General features: G+C 38.7%; 1 protein-coding gene across 2 annotated transcripts in view; it reads left to right on the top strand.

The window, feature by feature from the left end:
• Positions 1-365: 365 nt before the first annotated feature.
• The window catches only part of znf280d (zinc finger protein 280D), a 32,721-nt gene continuing 18,397 nt past the window's right edge, over positions 366-14,689 (top strand). The window contains exons 1-8 of one of the 2 annotated variants that reach the window (XM_051652597.1): positions 366-442; positions 1,116-1,278; positions 1,570-1,727; positions 1,965-2,067; positions 2,195-2,437; positions 8,174-8,236; positions 8,332-8,414; positions 8,625-8,851. In XM_051652597.1, coding sequence (XP_051508557.1) covers positions 1,116-1,278; positions 1,570-1,727; positions 1,965-2,067; positions 2,195-2,437; positions 8,174-8,236; positions 8,332-8,414; positions 8,625-8,851 — 1,040 coding nt within the window. In that variant the 5' untranslated portion in view covers positions 366-442. The remainder of the gene's footprint in view (positions 443-1,115; positions 1,279-1,569; positions 1,728-1,964; positions 2,068-2,194; positions 2,438-8,173; positions 8,237-8,331; positions 8,415-8,624; positions 8,852-14,689) is intronic. The other variant, XM_051652606.1, reaches the window with a different exon arrangement.

Below are 14,689 nucleotides of genomic sequence, written 5' to 3'. Positions count from 1 at the left end.
GATTCAAACATGGCAGCCCCCATGAGCAGACCCTCTCCATGTAGAATAAAACAGCTTTTATAAGATTACTGATGTGACTGGAGTCTTCATTTTAATGTGAGTGCTCATGATTTCCTACATATATTGCAAAATTACAATTCATGTTTTAGGAGTTAAACTTTTTTTAATGAGGAAAAAATTACTGAGTGCACCTTTCATTTATTACCCATATTTAGTTACTTTCCTTCACTTCACACAATTTCTTTATGTTGTACATTTGCAATGTTGTGATAAGATTAAATTATTTTATAGAAGTGAGTCTCGATTTGTCGAGAGATTGTAGGTTCTACATCTCAACAATAGCCATCTCTCTGATTTCCCATGAGCCTCTGCTCTGCATGCTGCTGTGGGTTAGTCTGAATCAACACTCATGTTGTTTGTAAATAAGCCAAGATTGTAAAAGGTAAGGTCGAGTTTTGTTTTTTTATCCTCAATATTTGTCGCCGTTTTATCATATTACACCTAATGAACATTTTCAGCGTGGTTTACCGTTTTTCTTCGTAGCCGTCTGCTATTTTTCTTGCTTTTAGCCTGTTAGCATCTAGACAGAAGAGCAGACCTGCTAATCGATTTATCTTTATTATACAAGATAGACTACACAAAAGTCGATGTTTCTGATGCCTTAACATTAATGTGCTTTTCTCCTGACTGCATTTTGATTCATACAAATAGTAGCCAGAGTTTAGTGATACTTATTTGGGAATCTGAAATAGCCCATTAGCCGGTATTTTCCCGTAGTAACAACCGCTTATAGTGTATCATGTGCATGCTAAAGGCGTTTCATCTCCACAGGCTTTGCATCACTATATATGTGCTTACAAACATCTCACTGACATATGTAGATACAGATCATCTTCTGTGTGCAGCAAAGATCATTTTGACTCGATACATAACTGATTGTGTGGCATTGTGCACCTTTGTTTTGCAGGAGTTTCAAGCTTTAGCTAGTATTTAATGAATAGTGTTTGTATGTTTAGGCCCAAGAAGAATTTTTGCTGCCATAATGTCAGTTGTAAGTAGCTAAAATGGTTAGATCAACAACTTAACATTGTGTCAACTTCATCCCTTTCCTTTAGATGTCAGAGCTGTTTATGGAGTGTGAAGAGGAGGAGTTGGAGCCATGGCAGAAAGCAAAACCAGAAGCCAATCTCATAGATTTGATTGATGATGACGATGACGATGAACCAATATTTGTTGGTGAAATCTGTAGTTCAAAGCCTACAGCCAACACAAGAACAGGTACAGCTCTTAATTTATTCTCACACTGCCACTTCTGTTCTTTTTGTTTGTTTGTTTTATCAGACTGTCAGATGTTGATCATAGTTTTTCTTGTAATATTTAAATTGTTCTATTCAGCTGACATGTTTGAAAAGATTTCTAACAAAGTCATGGCTGAATCAGTTTGAGAGTTTTTAGCAAAAATAGATCCTAAAACCCATATTTTTGACTTTGATTTTTCCACCATGAAAATAGCCACGGATGCTGGCATGGCATTAAATCAGTAACTTACTAATGTCTTGTGATATTCAGGTGTTGGAAACCAGCAAAATGTCTCAGTACAAAGAACACCTATGGTGGCATCGTCACAAAAGACTCCGCAGGCCCAGACGAACTCCACCAGGGTGGCTACCGGTCCTACAATAATGCTTAGAGGCACAGCCCCTCAACCCATCATCATTAACAATCAGGTAATTTTAATATGCAAATCTTGTTTTATACTACCATTACTTTTTCAACTTTTCCAGTTTAAATCTGTGAATATGTGCTGAATATATTCAATGCACTATGAGGCAGTTACTTTCTGCCAACAGTAGCCAAAACGTCTGCCCACCAGAGTTAAAGGTGGATTTGTTGATGTGTATTTTGGTAGGCTGGGCTAATTGGCCTGGTTACTGAATCTCTGTGAATATTTGTGTCTTTACCAGGGTTACATTGTGGCAACACCACAGAATCTCAACAGCAACACCTCATTCATCAGTTCTTTGGGGTCACAGTATCCACCAGGAACGACTTTCACTGTTGTGCCGGGTATGTTGCGTCTGCATAGCTGCTTTGTTTCTGGATATATGCCAGTTTTAAATCCTGAAACTATTTGGTTTAATTTCTCTTCATCTGAGGTGAATTCTTTTTTCACTCAGCTTGTTTGTTTCCTAAGCAGCAGGTCAGCAGATAGTGCCGCAGATAGTGTCACAGGTCAATGCAGCACCAAAGCCAGGGGTCATTCACAGGCCTCAAGTGCAGCTTATCCAGAACAATGTGGTGACCTTGACCAATGTACAGGCTCCTGCTGACATCTCTCCTCAGTCCCACACCACAGTCTCGCAAAACAAACTGGGGGTCATCCCAGCAAATCCAGCCATGCACATGACCTCATCCCTCCAAATTCCGAACAACAGAGGTAAATCTTCCTATGTGTATGTTTGAGTGTTTGCTAAAACTATGAGCTTTTGTGTTTTGAGCTCTAGCTCACTTTGTAATATGTGTTGATTATCAAAACACGTTTGTCACATGCACCTGAAATGCTGTTTAAAGCCCCTTCATCATAAACAGGGCCTGACATTAACACCCGTAGAAATCGGCAGTGTTGGGTAACTACGTCACTCTCACTAGCCTCTTTGGCAAGTGCGTTCTCAGGGTTTTTCTTGCATTGAAAACTCTGTGAATGTCGGCCTGCCGAAGCAAATTTTAGCTGTATTCATCTCACGTTCAGCGCTTTATAAGCACTGAATATGCTTCTCGGATCTGACACGTGCACACGTGGGGCGAATGTAGAGTGGTTTCGCGTGAACTACCACAGCGCACATCAGAGTGCTTTTGAGAAAGGATAGCCAGAGCTGTAGAATAGCGCAGAGGGGAACTTCCGAGACAGTTGGGCTTCACTTGATGCTGTGGTGGAGACCACAAAACTTGCATGACCTATTTGAATTCTATAGAGAATGTTCTACTTTAAAGCGAAATTAAAGTTTGTACTCAAACTGCTTGAAAGCTGCGACATTATAAACAGCACTGATGAAGTAAAGAGGAGACAACACTGTGTAATGCATCTACATCAATTACAAGGCTTTTTAAAATATGAATCATCATCCTTTTTTTTGTAATTAACATTTTTATTGATTCATATGCATATGACAGTGGAAAAAACTCAACACATATATAAAGAATCAACATTTTACATTTAACCCTACTAATACAATCCCACCCTGACCCCTAACGAACACCCCTGTGGTCCCACATAACACACACACACACAATCCAAAAAAATAAATCAAATATATATATATATACACACACACACACACACACACATACATACATACATAAAATAAAAAATATATATGTACATATACAGTGGTGTGAAAAAGTGTTTGCCCCCTTCTTGATTTCTTATTTTTTTGCATGTTTGTCACACTTAAATGTTTCAGATCATCAAACAAGTTTAAATATTAGTCAAAGATAACACAAGTAAACACAAAATGCAGTTTTTAAATGAAGGTTGTTATTATTAAGGGAAACCAAAATCCAAACCTACATGGCCCTGTGTGGAAAAAGTGTTTGCCCCACCTGTTAAAACATAACTGTGGTTTATCACACCTGAGTTCAATTTCTCTAGCCACACCCAGGCCTGATTACTGCCACACCTGTTCTCAATCAAGAAATCTTTATCTTTGAATAATATTTAAACTTGTTTGATGATCTGAAACATTTAAGTGTGACAAACATAAAAAAAAATAAGAAATCAGGAAGGGGCAAACACTTTTTCACACCACTGTATATACACAAATAAATAAATAAAATAATAATAAACATACAAGATTAAACAAAATACACTCTCCACATCCCCTCCCCGAGAGTCCCCCAAAAAAACTAAATATTTGCCCCATTTTTTAGCAAATAAGTCCCTAAACCCCAGCCTTCTACTTGCCGCCTCTTCAAATGCAGCTATCCTCCCCATTTCCACACACAACTCCGAAAAAGAGGGTGCTCCACTTGACTTCCAACCCCTTAAAATTACTTGCCTGCCGATCATGAGACTGGTCATAACCCAATTTTTTATATGATTATCCCCTAAATGCATGACCACCCCATCGCCCAAAATACAGAGTTTGGGACAAAGCAAAACCTGAGTGTTCAAAACATCACACAAATACCTCTGAACCCTCAACCAAAACTCCTGGATCCTAACACACCCCAAAAAGACATGGGTAGTGTCTCCATCTTCTGATTGGCATCGCCAGCAAGTGGGTGTGTCTTTAAGACCAAGCCTATATAATCTAGAGGGGTCCAATAAAATCTATGTAAAATCTTAAATTGCATAAGGCGAACCCTTGCATCTCTAGATACAGACTTGACATTTTTAAGAATCTTAGTCCACACTCCATCCTCCAATACCAAATTCAAATCTTTTTCCCATACTCTCTTAATCATCATCCTTACTAAAATGTATATTATTGCGGTAACTAACTGGTTACAGATATATAGATTCATATTACCGGTAAATCTATTAGGGCAAATGTACTGTATAAGACTTTTATTACAATTGAAAAAATTTTTTCATAAATACTATATTTGTTAGAAAAACTAGTATCTAACCGCAGTATGTAACCACAGTAAAGAGGAGCCATCCGTGGTCTTACCTGTAATTATGGCCTTATTACAAATATTTTTAAACAATGGAAGAACAATGGTGAACTTTCATAAAGGCAAGTACAATTTAGAATGAAGGGCTTTAAATCTGGATTTCTGTGAATTATTATGGACAAACTATTGACAAAGGTACCCTCTTGTTCTAACTAGCCATTTTTGCCTTCAGATTAGGCACGTCACTATCAATTATTTTTGTGAGTAATCTAGCGATTATCCTGACGATTAATCAAGTAATTGAAAAAATTATTCAAAAACTCGCATTGCATAATATTGTCAAGGAGAAGTCACGTTTTGCAAAAATGCGTTCATTAGCATAAGTTTTGATGTACACTATGATTGAATAACAACAAAACGATTGTACAAACAATATCTAAAGCCAAAAGACACCCAAATCAGATCTATAATTTATAAAATATGTATACAAATTAAGCTGACAGACATTGGCTACTCCACTGTTTTTAATGCAAGATCTAATTTTTCATTAATTAGTTCAACACGATCTACCCATTTCAGTGTAGAAATCGAATATGGGAAAACAAGCCATGGAAATTAAATGTTTTATCTTTTCGAAAACATTGTCTGCCCCACCAATCTTGTACACATACTGTGTAAAATGCCCTTAAGCATTTATCTAATTTCACATGCAAAGACTAGCTGTTACACTCTCAGGTTTCATATTGCGTCTGCAGGGCACGAGGCGTGCAGCTGTGTAGCTTTTATGGCTCTTGTTGAGCTTTGACTGACAGCATACAGACCTGCGGCTTTATTCAGTAAATAAAGATCTCTGGATTCCCACATTGAGTTTTACCTGTAATAATGGCCATAAACTATAAAACATTTAGTAGAAGTGGGGTATTGCCAACTATTACTAACTTAATAAACATAAAAAATCTCATTTACATGATGATGATCGCATTTAATTTCAGATGGTATTTATTTGACACAGAAAACAACCTTCTTATGTCGTCAGTCAGATTTACTGAACAGAAAGTGTTTGTGCTTCTGTCACTGCCATGTGTAACTTCAATCAAGTCCGACAGATGTCTTTCATGACATTATATGCAGTTGCTTCATATAAGCCTATATTGCAAACAATTGTGTAAATAAATAGGTTTAAAGTGCATTTCAATTTGTTTTTTGCTGAGTTCACCTAGGGATGAGCACAAGTAATCGATTAATCGAGTACTCGTTCAGCTTTAAATATTCGGCTAGTAAAAACACTACCCAAATATTGCAATTTGATTTTCCTTTCTGCCTTTGCCTGCCATGAGCAACATCGAAACTGCTTCTCTCAACTAAATCTTGCCATTAGTTCTCCCAAAATTATTTAAAGTGATCGTATCGCTTCAGAAAACTTGGAAAGTATGTTTGTAAACTGTGTGAGTGCAAATGTTTTTTTGTTTTTTTTAAATCTTGTTGTTTATGCATATTGCAAATTTTTTCATAAGAAAAACAAAAGTTGAAGGTTGAATTTTTAAATTCTAAATGTAAAGATTTAAAAAAACAAAAAAATTTATGTTTTAGAGTACTCAACTACAAATGACTTGAAATGCCCATCCCTAAGTTCACAGTGTCCCGTGCGGTAATGAAGGGCTCAACTTCTCTGAGGCTTGTGTCTCTGCAGAACAGAAATGTGCGTTTCCCAATCAGTTGGCTTTTTCAAACCTGATTTTTCAGTCGCTTTACACGATTTGTCTACTACATTGAGATTCCCTACTTAGTTGAGAAACACCCATCCTGGTTTGGAAACGCCCAATAATTACTACATTGAGATTCCCTACTTTCATTGGATAGTTGAAAAATGCCCATCCCAGTTTGAAAACGCCCACAGATTGGGAAACGCCCATTATTGTTCTGCAGAGACCTATACTTCACTTCTCCCGCAGCTGGACACAGCACCGCAAATCTCATGCAGTCTACCAAGTAAATTTACCGCGTATGTCTGTGGGGGTCTGTGAAAACTGGATTTCATCTTTTCAAGTTCTGTTGCATTCTAGAAAAGATGTTGTGGTTTTTCATGGTGACAGACAGCTGCATTGTTTTTCAGATCTAAAGTGAAGCGCTCTTACACAGCTGACACCTCTTGTCGTTATGTGATCAGACCCTCGTCTGTGGACTGCGTCACTTCTGCCTTATTTTAGCCTGTGTCGTGCTAATCTCATAATTCTCGTTCAAATAAAATATGTCCAAACAAATATATGTAGTTACGGTCTCCAGTTACCTTTAGCAGTTTTTGGGCCTGGGGATGTTGGCTAGTGAAAATGCTGAGTGGCTAGTGACTTTGGAACATCACTAGCCACATTGGCCACATTGGCCCTGGTCATGATGTTGCTTTTCAGAGTCATTTTAAGCAACTTTTCCTTGTATGAGTCTTTTGCTTCCTTTTTACTTATTGACATGCATATAAACACATGTTCTGTAATGCACAGATTGTTTCATTTCCACAGTAAAATTATTTTTGTTTTATCTTGCCCTTAAACTACCAGATTCACTTCATATCGAGAGGGAAAAAAAGATTTTGGATGATTTAGGTGGTGCAATTAAGCAAAGTTTTGTAATTTTTCAAAAAGCCCCATATCTCAAATTTTTCTTCTGCAACACCATTACTGTTTAACCTTACTAAAAAGTAAGATTTATTTGTTTCCCATACACTAAGACTAAGTCTCTTTATCACAGAAAATCCCAATAGCCCCTTTGGCTAGTGTTTTGTCTGGTGTGACACTATGGCTATGTTCGTAATAGTGTACTAACATGTTACTCTTACCATTTCTGTTTAAGTCAATTTTACTCAAATATAAAATAATAAATCAAGTGCAAAATAAGTTTTTGTATTTCCAAGATGATAATTGGACATCATTCAGATCCAGTGTAATGAGGTAATGAAACAATGCCTACTGTTGACTTCCTATTTTTTAAATAGTAGGCAGTATACTGTGTGTACTTTGCAGTATTTAGTGAGTATTAAGCTGGTATTCCATTTCAAACATAGTTTTTGGCCATGTTTGGAATAGAATACTATGCTAAAATTAGCTGCCAAGTGTATATTGTATATTGCCTGCTATTTAAGTATGTGCAACAATTTGCAACAAATATTTCAAATATGCTACATTGTCACATGACCTCAACATGATGCATGTTTAATTCAGCAAGTGTAGTTCAGTTATCAAATTGGAAATACATGTTTATTTTATTTTATTTTAAAACAAGCACAGCCTGATCACATAATAAGACATGAAAAAGATGTTAAAAGTTATGGTTGATTTTTGAAAAAGGAAGGTCAGTAGAGCAAATTATTTAATAACAGTATTCTGTATAGTTTGCTCCGTTGTATGCTGCACATTTGTGCAACTGTAGTAGGTCATCTAGGTATGCATACAGAAAATTTGCATACTATGCACAGTGTACATACTATATACTGCAGAAATTGTATGAAATGTTTGATGTTAGCCATAGATTATTTATAATTTTGCTTTTTGTTTATGTCCCTTAGATAATGGCACAACGATAAATGACACAAACAATGGTGTGTCCAAAAAAGGCAAGCTTGACATGGGTAAGTGTTTGTCCATGATGCATTGCAGGATTTCCATAAGCAACAAGCTCTTTTCATCTTGAAGTCTTCAGTCTTTCTTTCTTTGACATCTGCAGAGAATGAGTCACCCTTCAACAAGAAATGCCCCCAGTGTCAGAATGTGTTCACCCAAGTTGTTCCTTTAAAAAATCACATTAAGGTTGGTGTGTTCACAATCTTTCTTTTTTTTCCATAGTAAATCAGTGTTCTTTCCAATAGTATCTTCACATTATAGAGCTTACATTTAAATATTAACACACCCTCTTCTGACATCTTGAGTGTTCTGATATGGACAGACAATCTGTATTGATCCATAAAAGGAAGTTTAGTATTGAGATAGTATGACACTCCTCCCCTTCTTCATCTTCAGCTCTGCTGCCCTCATTTGTTGGATTCTGTGTTCCCCTCAACATCGAAGCCTGACAAACAACCCACTTCAGCAAAAGCCTATGATGCTGAAAAAGGCAAACTCATCATGCTGGTTTCAGACTTCTACTATGGCAAATGTGAAGGAGACCCATCTCTGATCCCGAAAGCAAAGTCCAACATCACCTTCAAGTGTAACAGTTGTTTAAAATTGCTCAAGAACAATATCAGGTATTGTTTTTTTTTTTTTTTTTGTAATGAATTTTTTTTTTATTAAATCTTACAATAATAAAGAAAAGCAAAAACATATATATATACAAACAACATTTAAACCCCACAACCACCCCTCCCATTCCCCACCCCTGCCCCCAAACAAAGTCCCCATGGTCATATATGAGTAGATATACAGAAAAAAAAAAGCAAACAAAATATATAATATATATATATATATATATATATATATATATATATATATATAAATCATACTCAACCAAAACTACACTACTCTCTCCACGCCCTACCCCAAGAGCCCTCTAAAAACTCCAAATAATTGCCCCATTTCCCAACAAACAAATCTAAGTTACCCCATCTTCCCAGTGACACCTCTTCAAAACCCGCCACCCTCCCCATCTCCGTGCACCACCCCGGATATGGGGGCGCACCAGCTGACCTCCAACCCCTCAAAATAATCTGCCTGGCGATCATCACACAGGTCAGAACCCAATTATCTATGTGACTATTCCCCACATCGATGACTGCCCCATCGCCCAAAACACAAAGTATGGTGCAAAACCTGTGTGCCCACCACGTCACACACAAAATTCTGAACCTTCAACCAGAATTTCTGGATCTCAATACACCACCAAAAAACATGGGCCGTGTCTCCATCCTCCGATTGGCATTGCCAGCAGGTGGGTGTGTCTTTAAGACCAAGCCTATACAATCTAGAGGTGGACCAATAAAATCTATGTAAAATCTTGAATTGCATCTCTAGATGCAGACTTTTTTAGAATCCTAGCCCACCCTCCCTCCTCCAATACCAAGTTGAAATCTTTCTCCCATAATATCTTGAGAGAAGTTGAAGCTCCATCCCCCAGACTCTGAATTAGCAGGGAGTAATACACTGATGCCTCATGACATTTTCCAAAAGCAGTAATCACCACTCCAAGAGTATCTGCCGCTTTAGGGGGGTGTATGCTACTCCCAAAAATAGTACAGAGTAGGTGGCGCAGTTGTAAATACCTATAAAACTGAGATCTGGGGATCCCAAAATGTTGAACCAAATTTTCAAAAGATCTCAACACTCCACTCTCATATAGCTCACCAAGTGTAGTAACCCCCCTCACAATCCACTCTGACCAGCAGAAAGAGGACATACCAATATACAACCTTGAGTTCTGCCATATGCTCGAGGCAACATTTAAATAAATATCTGAGTTAAACACTCTGGACACTTTTGTCCATACCAAGTGCAAATGCGAAATAACGGGGTGTGACTTCTCCGATTAGTTTGATATAAAGTCTTTGCAATGGCGAAATAGGGGCAAGAACTTCCTGTTCAATACCAAAAAAGGGAGGGGATCTCTCAGGTGGAAGCGACCAGTGAGCCAAATGTCTGAGACCGAATGCATAATAATAAAACAAAATCTTGGGTAGGCCTAGCCCACCTTTGTCAATCGGCCTATGTAATTTATTGAAATGTAATCTGGGATGCTTACCATTCCAAATGAAGGACTTCGCTATGCTATCAAATTGCTTGCAATAAGAGAGGGGGACATCTACAGGGATCAATTGTAGCAGGTAGTTGAATTTTGGAATAACATTAAGCTTCCCATTAAGCTTCCCAATCATAGATAAATGTAATTAAGCCCACCAGCCCACATTGCTCAAACCATTTTATTAGGGTATCTAAATTAACTAAATCAGACAAATTTGCTGGGAATAAAATGCCCAAATACTTAATGCCCTGTTTGGGCCACTGGAAGGTGCCCGGCTGGAAAGCCGTTACTGGGCAGTACACTGTCAGAGCCAAAGCTTCGGATTTAGACTAATTAACTCTGTATCCTGAGAACTTGGAAAAGGAATGAATAATTCTGTGGAGGCAAGGCATAGATCTAGTGGGGTCGGAGACGAAAAATAAAATATCATCTGCGTAAACCAAAAGCTTATGCGCCACACCTCCTGCCACCACCCCTGGAAAATCATCTTCCCTTATCGTAGCTGCTAATGGTTCCAGGGCAAAACAGAACAATAATGGGGAAAGAGGGCAACACTGCCGGGTGCCCATATCCAGAGTAAAATAATCTGAAACTAACCCATTTGTTTGTACCGCCGCTACCGGGTGTCTATAAAATAACTTTATCCAATAAAAGTTTTCCCAAACCCATATATTTCCAAAATCTTAAAAAGATAATCCCATTCTACCATATCAAACGCCTTTTCAGCGTCAAGTGAGATGGCAGCGACCGGAGTCTGATCATTCATCACTGACCACATGATATTGATGAAACGCCTAATTTTATCAGAAGTTTTACCCGAATGAACCCCACCTGATCTGTATGTATAAGAGATGTCATAACCTTTCTTAATCGGTTAGCCAAAACTTTTTACAAAATTTTAACGTCTAGCTGGATCAGGGAAATTTGATGGTAACTCTTACACTCGCTTGGATCTTTGTCCTTTTTAAGAATCAGACTGATCTGGGCTTTTGTCATGGTTGGCGGATGCTTTCCATTCTCTTTAGTGATTCTGTATAAACTTTTAACAAAAGTGGAGCCAGTTCTGTAGCATAAGATCTAAAAAATTCAGTGGCAAAGCCATCTGGCCCCGGAGCCTTGCCTGTAGGCAGGGCCTTAAATATCTCGTCAAACTCCTCCAAGCTTTTCTCAGAATCAAGAGAATGTTTTGCTCAGTCGTCAGTTTAGTGAGTTCTAATGGTTCCACAGTTTCTAATATCTTCATTAGTAGATGAAGACGTGGAACTATAGAGATCAAGCTTTAAAAGCATTATTAATAACAATGGCCAAGGTAAAAATTTCACCACCAGCAGATTTCTCTGAAGGAATGGTAGAAAAAGACTCTCTCTGCTTTATAAATTTAGCCAAAAGCTTCCCTTCTTTGTCCCCTGACTCAAAATACGACTGTCTTGCCCTAAATAACCAAAACTCCACCTTCTGCGACAAAATAGTATTATATCTGTATTTCAATCAGGTCAATTCTCTGAGGCCATCAGATGACATTCAGCACTTCAGTTCTGTCTCGGTACTTTTAATATTCTCTTCCAACTCCACGAGTTCTCGTGCTTTGGGTTTTTTGGCATACTGTATGAGCCGACCCCTATGAACCGCCTTAAGTGCCTCCCAAGCCACGCCCACATAAGATACTGAGGACCAGTTGGTCTCCATATAAACATTGATTTCAGCCTTTAACATTTGTTGGTTTTTTTGCAAAAGGGATACATTAACTAACTATACAGCCAACTATATGGTTTCTTTTTCTCCATATGTGGCAACACCTCTAAACTCACCAGGGTGTGAGCTGAAACTAAGATGTTTCCAATTGAGCAATTAACAACAGAAGAAATGAGGGACTTGGATATAATAATAAAAAAAATCTATTCTAGAATAAATCTTATAGACTGATGAAAAAAATTTGTAGTCCCTACCAGATGGGTTCAAATGTCTCCAAATATCTGTAAGACCAAGATTTTTACACATCCTGTGAAGTGTCAGTGTTGCTCTAAGGGGTTTTCACACTTTTGCTTCACTATGATCAAGGACTGAGTCCATCAAAAGATTAAAATCTCCTCCCTATATATCATGAAGGGTGTCAGCGGCTTCCCTGAAAGATCTTTAAAAAAGCCCTGATCATCAGCGTTAGGTGCGTAAATATTAGCCAAAATCAACCTTTGTCCCTGAATATCTTTAATCTGTTTGAGACATTTGAATTGTAGATGCTTATTTATCAATGTAATGACTCCCCTGCTCTTACTTGAGCCAGCACTAAAGAAAACATGTCCACCCCATATCTTCCCAAATTTATCAGCTTCCAACAGGGAAAGATGTGTTTCTTGAAGAAACACTATCATATTTCTTACGTTTAAGAATGTTTTTTATGGGGTTTCCCAACCCATTCACATTCCATGTGGAGAGAGACAATCCACTCATATTAACATTTGAGATTTTGACATATAAGAAAAAATAGATAGTGTGTCAAAAACAAGATTATAAAGACCACATTCCAACATTGGTGCAACCATTAAAACCCGAACATCCCACGGAACAAAACAAACAGAAAAAAAGAAAAACGCGCGCATTAACCCCACACCAACTGGCATTCATCCCTCCAAACTCAAACAGTCCATTTACGCCTACGAGGACCCCCGCGACAACTTTGCAGTCGGATTGCTCAAGACCAGTGTTTCTATACAAATTTTGTGAGACAGAATTACACAGCAAAAGATAATCTATAAAACAAACTCCAGTCAATATGTGGAACAAACTCAAAGAGCGTGTAGATTCATCCACAAAACTGTCCCGAAGGTGTGCCACTCTGCAAAATAAACTCCATCCACTAGGCAGAACCAGCACCAAAAAAACGCTCAGTTTCCTCAAACAGTCAAGTGAATGATCAGTGAACCGGTCCACTCGGCTGCAACGTGATCACAAAATGACTTACTCCATTGACTTTATGAAGGACATCGCTTGCTGTGGGCATGTAAATGGTCCTCCTTAGCATCTATTCTAAATTTGTCCGGGAATATCAGTGCAAAAGCGACCTTCCGTTGATGTAAGTGTTTCTTGCATTGCTTGAATCGATCACGTTTCCTCTTGTCGAATTTGCAAAGTCTGGGAACAAGAAAATGCTGTGGTCTTTCCCAAGAAAGCCTTCCTTCACTCCTCGCCATGCGTAACACAAGATCTTTATCGGATGATCTCAGAAATTTGGCCAGAATTGATCGGGGCCTGTGTCTCTCCTCGGATCTCCATGCCAGAACCCTGTGAACTTGCTCGATTTCCAGCTTATGGCCTGTTATGTCGAGCAGATTTGGAAGGAGCCCATCCAGGAATTTCACCATATACCGAACCTCTTTGGCCTCAGGAATTCCGACAATACGGATTTTTCCGCTGGCTACTGTTCTCCATGTCCTCCAACTTCTCCCAGACACGCTCCAGATCCACCTTGGTTGCTAGCGGATTAGCAGGTAATTCCCTCTCCGATGACTCCAGATTATCGATCCGTTTCTCGACATCCCCCACTCTTGTAACTATCTTAGAGAACTTCGCCTCCATGGGAGTGATCGATCGACGTATCACAGCAAGATCCTCCAAGTCAGCAATGACCTTCGTCAGCATTGCCGACATGTCCAGCAACTCTCACCGCAATTCCCGCCTCTCTCCGACCAAATTGACTCCCTGGCTTGCGGCCCTCTCGGGGGTATCAGCTTGAGCACGTAAGTTTCTTTTAATGTCTCCAAAGCTCGAGGATTTTGAATTCTTTGACATATTGTTCTCCTAGAACAGTTATGAAACAGTGTATCGAATCTCACTGGTTTCTATCATTAAAAGTGTTAAAACAAGCAAAGTGCGCAGAGCTCGCTGTTCACACGTCCGATCCTCGCATGGCGTCATGTGAATCCCCCCTCCCCGTACTTCAATAACAGTTCCTTTTCAAAGCTTGAATCGTATTATGACTGGTTCACAAGCTTTCCACACTGATATGAGCCGAAAAAACACAATCCACGCTGATATGAGCCGAACAAAACACACATAGCCCAAAGCATGGTGAATAGACGCTCACATATACAGTATCACATTGCTGGAAACACATCAGAAAGGTCAAAGACGTCCATCTGGTGCATGTTTACATACACCAACAATTAAAAAGTGTGGAGATGAGTGAAAGAACGCATCCAGAACGCATTTGTGCTCAAAACAGCTGAATGACAGAGAATTGCATCTCCTTTTCAGAGTTGTAACTTGACACCGTGTCTTCTAAAAGCAGTGCCAGATACATGACAGCGGTCAAACACGTCTGTCTAGTGCATGTTTACATACAAAAATAATTCAG

The sequence above is a fragment of the Myxocyprinus asiaticus genome, chromosome 2 (genome assembly GCF_019703515.2).
Source record: "Myxocyprinus asiaticus isolate MX2 ecotype Aquarium Trade chromosome 2, UBuf_Myxa_2, whole genome shotgun sequence".
Taxonomy (NCBI): Eukaryota; Metazoa; Chordata; class Actinopteri; order Cypriniformes; family Catostomidae; genus Myxocyprinus; species Myxocyprinus asiaticus.
The sequence above is the reverse complement of the archived record's forward strand: the minus strand, read 5'-3'. Positions and strand labels throughout refer to the sequence as shown.